Source organism: Alligator sinensis, unplaced genomic scaffold (assembly GCF_000455745.1).
Source record: "Alligator sinensis unplaced genomic scaffold, ASM45574v1 scaffold305_1, whole genome shotgun sequence".
Lineage (NCBI taxonomy): Eukaryota > Metazoa > Chordata > Crocodylia > Alligatoridae > Alligator > Alligator sinensis.
Window position 1 is genome coordinate 181,652 of NW_005842131.1, and position 13,483 is coordinate 195,134.

The 13,483-nt window shown below is 40.4% G+C and overlaps 1 protein-coding gene across 1 annotated transcript in view; it reads left to right on the plus strand.

Moving 5' to 3' along the window:
* STPG2 (sperm tail PG-rich repeat containing 2) overlaps positions 1–13,483 on the plus strand; it is a gene marked incomplete at its 5' end in the record, with an annotated part of 587,105 nt that overhangs the window by 47,629 nt on the left and 525,993 nt on the right. Inside the window, 2 exons of the mRNA XM_025205801.1 lie at positions 2,330–2,445; positions 4,492–4,603. Of these exons, the coding sequence (XP_025061586.1) occupies positions 2,330–2,445; positions 4,492–4,603 (228 nt within the window). The remainder of the gene's footprint in view (positions 1–2,329; positions 2,446–4,491; positions 4,604–13,483) is intronic.

The window sequence follows — 13,483 nt, forward strand, 5'->3', positions numbered from 1 at the left end:
CAGTCCTCTTCCAGAGGGTTCCACGTCTTCATACTGAGCATGTGCAGCCTTGGCACAATGGTGGTTGCCTCATCTTTTGTTTCTTGAATGCTGAGAGTGGTTCTAATGCCTGGGTCGTTTGTCCAAGTATTGGTTTTGATGGTTCAGTCATTCAGAGAGAGCTATTTTTAGACCTACTGCCATTGTCTCTCAAGCACCCTCATTCATCCCCATTCATTCAGGAACCAAATTACATAGGAGGGGTAGGTGTGAGTCACACAGTTACAGTAGGGTATGCCTGGACAGGGAACACAAGATGGAGACTTGACAAACAAAATGGAAACTTGACATGACTTATGCTAACTTACATATTTAGGTCTAAATCTATATTACTGTTTTACTGATACTATATGAACAGTAAAAATCAATATACACACAATAATTATACAATATAAATACAGTGGATATCCATAACGGGGCACTTATTTGAAAAGAAGGAGAAAAAATAAATTAAACAAAAACAACTTGCTACCAAATGCTAAAGCTTATCCTATGGCTTAGCACACTTATACTTATCTATAGGGAATAGAAAGGGAGAGAAAAAGTCAGAAATGGTTAGGGGAACAGGAGGGAATGTATTTTTAAATAATAACCCCCCCAAAAAACTGGGGGTTTTGCTACAGGGATTTAAAAATTGCTCATAGGGAGCCAGCTGCCAATTTCTATTGAATTTCATATCTCACTCCTATAGGCCACTATGTAAATTCCTGCTTTTGTTTCTAACAGTTACTCCTTAATGCTTTGCATGAAATTGATAAAATTCAGTGATATGGATTGATATCTGCTTCAAATATTCGGGCATATTTGGATGCAAACTTAGGAGTTAGGTAGCTAAAGAAAAGACATGAACAAAACATGAGCTAGCTAAAATAAAAATTTGAACAAACCATGAGCTTGGTGAGGCTTATGCAGCTCTGCATATTTCCCTCAGCCATTTAAACTCATGACCATCATATAATTTTGTTTGTGCATTTAACTAGTATCTTAGGCACAGATGTGAAAAATGTGCGAGACATGAGTGGCTAGTGAGACAAAATGACATGACATGAACATTAAATTTCAGCTGTTTGACATGTCTTCATTAAGTTATCCTGTCAATTGTGGTCTATCTCATATGAACTCCATTGAATAGTATGACAGGACATGCATTTGACTGCTAAAATGACAAATGTGTGGACACATGCACATGGTATAATTGGACAGATAATGGATGAATAGCATGTAGGGTAGCGTCCTAGTAGTGAAACGTGAAACAAAACATGAAACGCATTATTTAATGAAAAATATACCACCTAGTTTCTGGGATATTTGCTCTTTAATTTCTTTATGGTACATGAAAATATTAGTCCATTGTTATGGAAAGAAATTGTGCATGGGTACTTCATTTTTCATATAATTGATGGACACAACTTTGTATGGTTTACTTTCTGTGTTTTTAAGGTCCTGGGGACTTTCCTTTATGTGAAAGCTAAAATGAATGAGAAAACTTGAGTAAATTTAGAAAAAGATATGGCTCTTTTAGAAGAGAAATTAGCTTAATCTGTGTATGCTAGGGCAATGAAAGTGATTCCACCTTTGTGAAAAATTTCAGTTTTTCATTATTATAATTATTTTATTTATTTAATTTTTTTTTGCAAAACTGAACCCTGCAATATTTCATCTGAGTAGAAGAAAATGTGATGCTCATCCAAACACCTGATTGCCCACCTAGTAGGCTGCCAAGAAGTGAGGATCTTGGAATCCCTGGCAGTTGTGGCTTGAAATTGCCATTATTCTTGTTAATTTTGCTGCTACCAGCCACTTATTAACTGTAGTAAAACCAATTGAACTCTAGTTGTCAGACTGGCAAGTTAACAAGACTACTATTCAATGATAGGCAGAAGTGAAACTAACAGGACTTGTATGATTTTAAATGGTGGACACAGGGCTTTGAGGTTGCTTAGTTCCATGGCATCTAGCTTGCTAACCTGGTATGGGTCTTTATAAATAATGGGTCCTTTATGGCCTACCTGGTGGGCTGAATGGTGCCTGGGTCAGCAAATCGAAACAAATGGGTGAGTAAGCTAGAAGGAAATGAGGCAGAAATCCTACTTGGAGATTCTTAAACTGTTTATGTGAAATGTTTAGATATGGCAGAACTGTAACCAAAACTTTTTTTTCAACTCTATTAACATATAGAACAAGTTGCAGAGGGCAGTAAAATGATGTGCTGCCTTTAGACACGTTTGTAGTCATGAGGTAAACATTTTGCCTAGAAGCTGAAAGTTACCTTTGCTTATTTAATTTCCAGGATGTTACCGAGTCTTCCAAGAAGTATAAAGGAGTACATTTTGGAAATTTAACTGGAAGACGCAGTGAATTTAAGCTTCAAGAAGGTCCTGGACCAGGGGAGTATGATATGGCTCAGTAAGTAAAAACATACCGGGTTCTATTTCATTTTTGGCTATTAATTCCCCGCCAAAAAGTTTGGTTTCCATATTCATTTAAATTTTATCATTATTTCAACTTATCTGAATTATATAAGAGGTTTTCCCTGTACATGCCAGTAATTCTGAAAACTGAGTACAGAGTAAGATATGAAAATGCACTTAAGATATTTACAGATCTGACTTTGACTTGACAAGACACCATAAAAGAAAATGAAAAAAATAATCAAGTTTTTAAAAATCTGCTTGATCTGATCTGGGACCACAGATGTTACAATACATTTATCTTATTTGTATGTTTATTGCATGGTATAATTGTTAGGGGGAATTAAAATTGTTTACGCAACTTTTGATGTGCATTTTCATACCTTTAATGTTTGCACAGCTTGAAAGTATGATTTGATATTATAATACTTGTTTTTGGCAAAATAGAACACCCCTGTAGTGTGTTTTTTGCATAAACTACTTTTAGGGTAAGTTTCATTTGAGAGAAGATGGGAAACATCAGTTCAGTTCCAAAATAGCTTAGGATAAACTCTCATGGTAGGTGTACTTAGGTTGAATTATGTCTAATAATTCCATTTTAAATTTCCAATTGTTGGGCTTACCACCCATCTTACTTATTAACTCATACGTTACATGAGGATTTACCCCCACTACATCCAACAATTATATTTTTTTTTATTAGAGACATCATAGTTGAAATTATTGGTCTTTTCATTATACTGGAGCACTGAAAAGAAATAGTCTGTTTTAGGTGACAGCCATTTGTTGTATGCTCAGTGGCTTGATTAAAATACAGTATTTCTTCAAATATTCAGATGTTCTACTGAAAATTGAACTAAAAGCTTGCATATACCATAAGACAGTAGATAAGAAATATATTATTGTAATTCCTGTGCTTGGCTAGTATCATCTGATGTCAGCAGTAATATTCACAGCAGGGGAAAGGTATTTTCAATCTTATTTTGCATATTTTGTTGTAACTAACCTCCTATTCTGCTATATAAGGAAACTTGTTTTTTAAATTTCTTGTGACAATTAAAAAAATCAATTTGTTCCCGTTCATTTACTGTTTTTTGACAGTAACCACTTAAGTCTGTAGTCGCTTAACATGCAAAACAGATGGGGTTCTGTGTTGATTTTAATTAAAAAAAAAAAAAAAAAAAAAAAAAAAAAAAAAAAAAAAAGGACTTCCAGTGGAACTTTTATGTGTAACTCGTATAACAGTACAACGTAGCCCTACAGGTGTGTTTAACATATATTTCCCTTCCTTTAATTTTTTTGGTTTCTTAAAACCATCTAGTACTTAACAGGTTAGAATATGACATGATATATCCATCTTTAGCTTGTTTTGAGTAGAATATGGCGCATAATGTGGTCTAATATTTAGCATAACATTGAAGGTAGCCATATATTTTCAGTGCACTTAATCCTGCTTGCTTAAAGGTTGAGTTCAATGCATGAATAGGGAAGAATTTAAGCAGACTTCATTGTCTTCTTGAATTGAAGTCTGTTTCTTGTACTTGAGAATGGATGATTTAATTGATCTTCTGAGTCAGAGCCTCAATCATACAGTATATCATAGATTTGGAAGTTTTAAGACTAATTGTTTAAGACGTAGTAAATTGACTAGAAAGTGATGTGCTGTATCTACAGGTTATTGATCTTCATCTGCTCTCCCAATATTTGCTAATATTGAATCCCTTTCCAGCCTTTTTGTATTCTTGTTTTTTTGCCTTTTTCTCCATTGCATGGTTGCTCTAGTGAACCTGGGATGATGATGACACCATGACTATGAACAAGTGGCAAACTACAATAATTGAGGTCTGATTTCTGAATCTTCTGTACATTTATAATATGCATAGACCCTCCCATTGCTGAGCAATCCAGGTTTTCATCAGTTATTGCATATAGCAGCTGTTTATAATACACTTGAAAGAGAATAGGCTTTTATTCTGTGTATTTGGTTGTCCAGGCATTTTAAAACCAAGGACTCATAAATCTTTCTTTAAACTTTCTAAAGGGAAAGTGCACTACATTATGAAAATGTCAACATCCAAAAAGAAGACAAGAAAAAATATGACCCCTACATCCCACGGTATCATGAAGTAATAGTATTACAGGAAGAAAAGAAGGTAATGCCAATTCAGCTATTTCCTAGTACTTAAAAATAATTTATTGTGGGATTGAAACCCTGGGATTTGAAGCTTGTATAGAGAGAAAAAAAAACTGGTTGTAGTTTATACTAAAATATAAAAATGCTTTTATGAATCAAGAATCAGAGGCCTCTTCCCTGAATTTCTTGCTCTCACATTTGATATTTTTGTTTATCCATCAAAATTGCCTTAAAAAAGTATTTTTTGAAGGAGCAGATAATTTTTGTTTTCATTAATGGGAATTATAAAATAGTGTGTTCACACTTATTTCTGGAATGGCATGTTAAATATCAAATTAAATGATTTAATAATCCGTATTCACCCCACAAGCCGACAATATAAATATGCTTGTTTTTTAAGGATTAATTTGGAAAACATCTTGCTATTTTTTTGTCTTTCTTTGAAGTACTGAAATGAATAAATAGACTTTTCAAAATCTTTTGTTTTATATTGCAAAATATTTGAGCCCCAAAGGTGTCTGTAGAATGAAAAGTAAAATTGAGTTAACAAGAGTTGTATTAAGCGAAACAGTTTGCCCATAGTATGTGTATTTGCTTTTTTTCTTTATTTGCTTACCTTCTTTATTTATACTTCTGCAGATTATTTTGAAAGTTATAAATGCACTTTAACATTTCTTTAATTGTTAAAGAAATGGCACTTCAGATGCCAATTAAATGGCATCTGAAGTGAACTTGGGCTTGTGAACTTGGGAAGTTTGTGCTTTCTCTATATATCTTATTTAATCTATAAAAGTCCATATATACTCTGCCTTCCAATTAAATAGAAACATATATGCATTGGTTGCACATAAACAGAGTTTTTACTTTTTCATAGAGATTTCCTATACATATAAAAAATTATTCTACTGGAAACTACAGTAAAAATGGTAGAAAATTTCTTGATTGCTTTATATGGATTGACATGGCTTAGTTTTTATATTTGACTGAGTTCTTTAATACTAGTCATGCGATATGATGATAGCATATACATGCTGCAAAATCCCATTTTTCTCCACAGCTGGGTAGCAGCTAATGAAATTGCTGTATGTTTCACAGCTGTATGTTCTAACAGCCTAGATGTGCATTTCTTTGGTGAGGTATCATTCCCATTGGCAGCAGAACTTCCAACCCCCATTTTCTTTTTAGACTTGAATTTTCAATACCTGCTTCATGTCTTTGGGGGAGAAAACCTGTCTAGAGAATAAAGAACTGTAAAGGTGGGAAGGGAGAATTTTACAAATGCAGTTGAGCTGGGATGCAGTAAAACGAAAAGAATTTGTTAAGAGGATTTGAATGCCAGAGTTACTTGGGTGGGTTGTCCTCAGATTCAGAGCAATTATTAAATGAAAAGGAACAGCTAGTTTTTTAAAACAATGGGACGAATAATGATTTTGTGCAGATGAAAAGCATGGACACGGGGAGGCTTTGCTACTTTTGTTAATATTCAAGTAACATACAATTATGTAGAACTTTACTTTGTAATTTTGAATTTGTCTATATTTAGCCACAGTTCTGAGAAGAAAATGGGCTATTTTTATTGAAACAGCCTTTCAAATTAAGACTATTATCACTAAGATCACTGCTCTGGGCTTCCTTGCTGCTAATGTTAGTATAGACATAAATCTGTAAAAGCTGTTTGATATGATCTCTTGAAGTAATGAGATCATGTCACGAAGATTTGATTTACTGCAAGCCATAGTTTCTCATCTGGGATCATCTCAAGCTGTAACTGATAGGGAAATTAATACCTCACAACCGCAACTTGAAAACATTTATCCACACGTAATATTAAGCAAGTGCATAAAAGCAGAGTGAGGTTTAGTCCCCAGTCCTTTAAATTCTGTGGTAGTCCATGCAGAAATAACTGTACATCAGGGCATTGGGTAGGATAGGGTCCTTCAAAGAGATGATGCCTTTCATGATTTAGTGATTACAGAGCTTTGAAAAGAAATCACATTTATAAAGACTAAACTGAATCTTATGGATCTTAAACTGTAGGAGGAAAATAGTGGATGTCCTATGAAAAGAAGTATGGCCTGTTAAAATGTCCTGTTTAGATGCCTGCTGTGCTTACTGTGTAGAGTATTAGTTGGCAATGGTAAATCATAGGCTCTGGCATATTAGAAAAAGCAGTTGCCCTGGCAAGGAGGGCAGGGGATAAAAGTGAATCATCATTGTGGCTTCATATCAGCATGGGAGATATTCATCTCGTACAGAATTTATTAACAACTGATTTTTGGATCTCAGCCCTGGGCTTGCACAGGGGGCTGGTTCAAGGCTCTGGGTACAGTGCAGAGGCTGGGAGTGACACCAGCGTGGCACAGGAGCTAGTCTGAGCCACCTTACTGTACTGGAGCCTTGAACTGGCAAGGCTCCCATGCAGCTGGGAGGGGTTGAGTGGGATGGGAGCCCAAAAAGCTGTTTGTTAGGCTTCCAGCTTCCTTACCAGATCGAGCCTTAAATTGGCAAGGCTGCAGTGTGGTGCGGGGATGGGAGGCATGCCCAACAAACAGCTTTGTCAGCCCCCAACCTCACTGCATCAGAATCCCCCGATGGTGGGGCAGACTCCACTTAGGGAAACCAACTGGAGATACTCTTTGTCCAAAGAGGCCTACATTTAAAACCATTCAGAGTACCCTTGGCACAAGTTTTCACAGTAACGTATGAACATTTGTGTTTTAAGTGCGTTTAACTTGTGCCAAGGGTAACATCTAACAATACACATACAGAAGAAAAATCAGTGACACAAATAGGGAACCAGGAATAACTAGCTTCACAGTAGTTTTGGTGAAAAAAATTGGGATAGTTTAGGCATGGTGAACTCTACATCTACACAAGGGGCTGGGTTAGATTATTCCTTCTAGCCCTATGATGGTATAACTGTACATAATATCTTCAAATCAGATTAAATGTTTCATGATGGCATACTTTTTTGGTTTCTGGTTCATGTGTGCAATTTAAGAGGATTTAATATTTTTTTAATTAAAATATAAAATCTCTGATAAAATCTTCATTAAGATAGTCAAAGTTGAGAGTACATATTAGTAATTTAATGTACTATTCATGACATGAACATTGTATCGGTGCACCTCTATTTACATCGGTCTGCTATCAGATTGGTACTGATATAAAGAAAATTTGCTGTATTGTATGTCAGCCCAATGGGGCTGATAGTTTGGCTAATAGATGCCCGTGCTGTGTGCAGCCACAGTGCAGCATGGAGCAGAGCCGGCAGCATGGAGAGCTGTCTCCAGCTGGTAAATTGGAAGGGGAGGGAAGGGGTGGGGGAGGCAGATCAAGGCCCCTGCAGTGAGGGAGGGGGCAGAAGCAGGTGCTGCCCGGGGCAGGCAGGGGTGCGGGATGGAGGTGCAGCTTGTGGGGGGGCAGTTCCTGCCGCTGTTTGCACCCCGGGGGGGGGGCGGGTGCCCCTTGGATTTGTGTGGGGCGGGGCAGGCTAGAGCTGACACTGTCACTCTTCACAGAGAGGGCTGGGCTTACAGCAGATGCTGATGTACTGGGAGGGGCCTCAGCCACCCCAAATTTCACCACAGCTCTGCTCCCAGCTCTCCCTGCCCTGCACCGGTCCTGGGGCCACCCCCCCACCCTCCTGGGGTGCAGGCAGTGGCGGGGGGGGGGCTCCTCCCCCCGGCGGTGGCGGGAGCTGCCTCTCCCCCCCATGAACTGCACCTCTATCCTTTGCCCCCATCCCAATGGGCAGCACCTGGCCCCTGCCCCCTCCTTCCCTCACTGTGTGGGGTATTGATCTGCTCCCATACTCCTTCCCTCCCCCCCACCACTTCCACCACAACAGACTTACCCCTGGAGGCAGCTGTATTGGATATTGGATTGGTATCGGCCGATTTGCCTCCTTAAATATTGGCTATCGGTATTGGCCCCCCAAATCTCTTATCGGTGCACCCCTAATTGTAATTGTACTTATTCTGTATACTATAAGACCAGGAAATTCAAAGTTTAGGTTAAACCAAAAGAAATCCAAGTATGTTAATGTAGAGGAAATGACAGTTAGCCATACAGGGTAGGTACAGATAGTCAAGAAGCCTGAGGCTGAATCAGTTCAGTCTTCACAGGTTAGTCTAAACTGTGTAGATTGAACTGATAAGCAAGTGAACAGACATTCACTTCTGATTCCAGAAATGAGGCCCCATGCCTGCAGTGGCCCAGGCCAGAAACTGAGTGGGGGAGGGTGGGTGCTAGAGCACGCCTTCCTGCACAGTTGGAACTGATAGCTTGGGCTAAGCCTAGCCCACCCACTCTGCAAGGGGAGTTTGCAGGGGAAGTGCAAAGCCTCCTGGGATGCTGGGGGACTGTGAGTTAACTTAAATCCTTTTATTTTGAAAGCAGTTTATGTGCACTGAACGTTTGTTGTGTTACAGGTTTAAATAGGTTGCTGTTCACATAAACCAATTTAGGTGTAATTTCTGTCCTTTATCACAAACAACCTTTATTTTCCACTGCAGCAGTATGAAGGAAAAAGTGGAAAAAACAGAAATTATAATCTAGGCGATCCATGATCGCTGCTGGCCACCACTGACACTGCCGGCAGTGTCTGTGGGTGGTTGTCGACCACTGGTCGGCACTCGCCATCCCCCTCCCCACCGATAAGTGCCATGGCTGCCTGCGGCAGCTCCACACTTCCCACCACCACACTTCGGCCACTGACCGTGCCACCGCTGCCTGCCAGATTGCTTTCTTGAATTGAAAGACTTGGGAATTGACTTGCATAGATGGAGAAGGGTATGAGATCTTTTGGAAGCAATATGCAGAGAAATGTGGGAGGGAGGAATTAAGAGGGATAAAGTTCCTAGCAGGGGAAAAGTCAAGAGAAAAAGTGATTATAGTTCAAATGTACATGGATTTACTAGAAGTAGAAGACATAGAAAGATGGATGGACAAGTATATCCAAAGGGTCATGTTGTTAGACAAAGAAAGGGGCAAATATGGTATCTGGACAAGTCTTGGAGACCAGGAGTAGTGTTACAAGTAGATGAATGGAGCCCCGGTGGTGTGCTGCACCTCCCATCAGTGATCCAGACCAGTGCACACCAGAGGTTTAAAATGTACTGCTGGCAACCAAAATGGTGCAGCAAATGCAGAAAGGTTGGGCACCTGTCCGCACACTGTCTCCACACAGTGTGCTACAGATGTGAAGGGATGGGGTATATAGCAGCAGAGTGCCAGGAGTCCCCAAAATGCACTGTTTTTAAGGGAGAGGGACACTTGTATTGTAGGTGCCCCAAAGCCTTTGCAAGTATAGTCAGACCCCCTGCGGAACAGCAAAACTCAGAGGAGGAGAGTGGAGGAGAGGAAGAGTTGGACGCTGAGGTAGAAATGATGGAAGAAACCCCGCAGGAGGGTGAACCAGAGGAGGGGGACAAAATCTTTGGGTGTTTATAGATGTGCTCTGGGAGGTGGGAGGGGAAGCTTTAATTAGTGAGCCATGCTAAATTAAAAGCACCCGAGCATCATATGTATCAGCATCCCCAAGCTGAATAATGGTGGTGGGGCACTTTGAACTAAAGCTCATCGAACGAGCTTTAGTTTAAAGCACTCTGCCTCCATGTATCAGTGCAGGTATGCTGATACACGTGACACTGGAGGCTGCTGGAGCACAATTTCTGCGCTCCAGCAATTGAGTCTGCTCTGACACACTGGATTTACAGCATGTCGGAGCAGCCTTGCTATATGTCTATGAGAGGCCTTTGTGTTTGAGGCAGCACAGGAGGAGATAGGAGATGGAATGGAAGGGAAGGCAGAAACAGCAAACATCTCAGACATGAAGATGGGGGTGGGGAAGGAGAAAGACATTCTGTAGACAACAAAAGTGGAGATGGAGCAAGAGAGATAACCAGAGAGACAGACTGGGAAAAGAAAGAAAATGCAGGGGCTGAAGATCAGGAAGAAGAAACCTGATGATGACAGAGATGAGTCAGAGGAAGAGCCAGAGAGCAGTTTTCTGATGCTAATGCCTCTGAAGACCAGAAGGTGAGAAATGGTGGGGAGGCAGGAATATGCAAGCTTTCCTAAATGTGGAAGTGATATGGCAGCTTGCAAAGGGTACAGGAATGTGAGTGAAGGAAGGGAAGCGGTCAATCACCCTTAGCAGTAGCACAGACAAACCTTAAAGGGACAGGCACACTCATTTTAAAACAAGCATAAATGGCATTGACAATAGTTTTACTTAATGTCAGGAGTATTGTAGCAAGGGAAAGATAGGAACAGATTGAACCAGTGTTGGACTGCGTAAGGGCAGACATAATCTGCCTACCAGAATGTGGTATACCAGGGAAGAGGGATTATAAACACTTTGAGAAAGGGTGGAGATGGGTACCATCCTGGCGGTCAGGGACAAATGAGAACAAAGCAGCAGGGTGTGTGTGTGGGGGGGTAGGGTGGGGTGGAGGGGGGGGGTTGTGTCAAACCCAGTGCACTCTCCTAGGCTTTTGTATATCGGATTGCGCAGCCTGATATAATGGTATTTACCGACTCTTTCCTGCCATGTCTTTATTAATATACGATGTTATAAATCGGGAGGTGTCAATTACTACCTACCGTTGTAATAGCTGGCAATCTGGTGTGTGGGGGAGGATCCTCTAGGAATGCACCTTTGCTTTCCCTTTTTTTTTTTTCCCTCTGTTTGTTTTGCGAGTCATCTTATGTGACGACCATCAATTTGCAATTACAACCTTACGTTGTTCAAGTCTGGTTTACAATGTCCTTTATTTATCAACATTCAAACTCACATCTATAAACATCCAGCTATTTGCAAGACTGTCTTTACTTCTTTACATCAATTAAACATTAACATCAACTTAAACAGAATCCCGCTTGGATATAAATTCAACTTAGCTAAATTACTGCTGATCAATTACTTTTGAGACAATCCTATCTTCCCTGCACTGAGCTCTATTTCTTAATTTCCTTTTTTTTTTTTTCCCCCCCCAGCAGGCTTGGTCCCTCTTCTGTGGGAGTTGCAGTGGCTTCTCTCTCAACCTCTTTTTTTTTTTTTTTTTTTTTTTTTTTTCTTTTAAGAGCTTGGCTGACTGACTCCTCGGCATGTCGTCAACAACAACCACCGCCCTAGTCTCAATATCTTTGAGAATGGAGGGGAGTTCTCTCATCCCTGTTCTCCTCTTCTTGAAGGTTGCCTCTTTTCTTCTCTCTTTTGGGCGGGGCTCCTCCGTTTAGTCAGTCCTGCTTGTCTCCTTCTCTCTGTGAGTCTCCTCTTCCTGCGGGGTTTGTCTCACCTCGCTCGCCATTCTCTCTCCCACTCCCGCTGGCTCCACACCTGTCCTCTGGCCTCCGTTTCTCGCCAGCCCCACTCTTTTTCTCTGTGGATTGTCCCAGCATCATGGAGCCGCTGCTTCGGAAACGCTGCTTTCCGGCTCCCTTGTTTCTTCTTCCTTCAGACCCTTGTGCACCCAGGAGTCATGTATTTCTCCCCGCTGTCTCTTCACACAGGGGTGGCAATATTATTCAAGAACCTAGAGCTGGGAGAAAAGCAGGTGGAAGATATCATCAGTGTAAATTGCAAAGAATGATATTATTAGAGGAACAGAATTAGAATTTTTTAATGTATATGTACCATTGGAGAGGGAGGGAAGGAATTCACTTTTTAGCAAGCTTGATGGTTTACATGGTCGGAGGGAGACTATACATAATAGCAGGAGGTTTAAATTGTATATTCAAAGTGGGCAACAGAACAAGAGAAGGAAATACAGCTTTAGACAGCTCATCTAGACTGTTAAGAAATATAATAAAAGAAGAGTCACTAAGAGATGTGTGGGCAGGGTGAAAAGTTTTCACTAGAACAGACCCCAGTGGAAAGAAACAATCAAGAGCTGACTTTGTATTTGTATCAAAAGAAATAGGAACAAGCAAGAAAGAAAACCATACATATGGCTTTCAGTGATCACCAAATGCTGAATGTAGAAAAGAGTCTTGGTAAGAGCCCTATGAGAGGGAAGGGACTATGGAATATAAATGTGTGGCTGTTACAAGATGAAGAGATATGTCATGCATACACAAGACAGTATGAGGGGTGGCGAACACTGAAGTATTTTGGGAATACCAGATAATGTGGATCATGGTGAAGAAGAAGATGGGAGAATTCTTCAGGCAGGAAGGGCAAAGATGTTCAGGGAAAAGAACAAAAGAGTTAAGACAGCTGCAAAGAAAGATGCAGGAGCTGCTAAAGGGAGCTGGAGAAGGAAGAGAAGTATGAAAAGAGCTAGAAGAAACAAGGCAAGAGTTAAAAACCTGGTTTAAAAGAAAGACCAGAGAGAAAATGTTGTTAGCACAAGCACCATAGGTGGGAGAAAACAAAGAGTGGTCCTGAAACTTTTCTGCCAGAGCGAAGGCTGCAAAAGGAGAGCTTAAAGGAGGGCAGAAAAAGGTGATATCCAGGTAGACGAACAGGAAGAAGCATTGGAGGCGATGAGAAGATTTTACCAAGAGCTATACCAGAAGAAGGATATAGGCAGGAAGACGATGAAGGATTTTTTAGAAGAGATTAAAGAGAAAATAGGGAAGGAGGAGGTAAAGAAGGGAGAAAATATAAGCTTAAACCCTTAAAGGAAATGGAGGAGAGTTTAAAAATCCTTAAAAGAGGGTGTCATGACCCAAAAGGCATGATTGTGCGTGTGCTTCGGCACCAGAATTATCCCCGCCAAGTTGCAGAGCATTGCACGGGAGAGTTTCCTGTAGCAAGAGGAAACCCCGGTGCAGGGACGAGTTTCCCGCCTTTTCTGCAGCTTCTTTTGCAGAGTGCATTGCTCATGTTGCGAGAGGAATGCACGGTGCAAAAGAGTTCCCGCCACCGGTATGCAAATTCGTTCCCCGT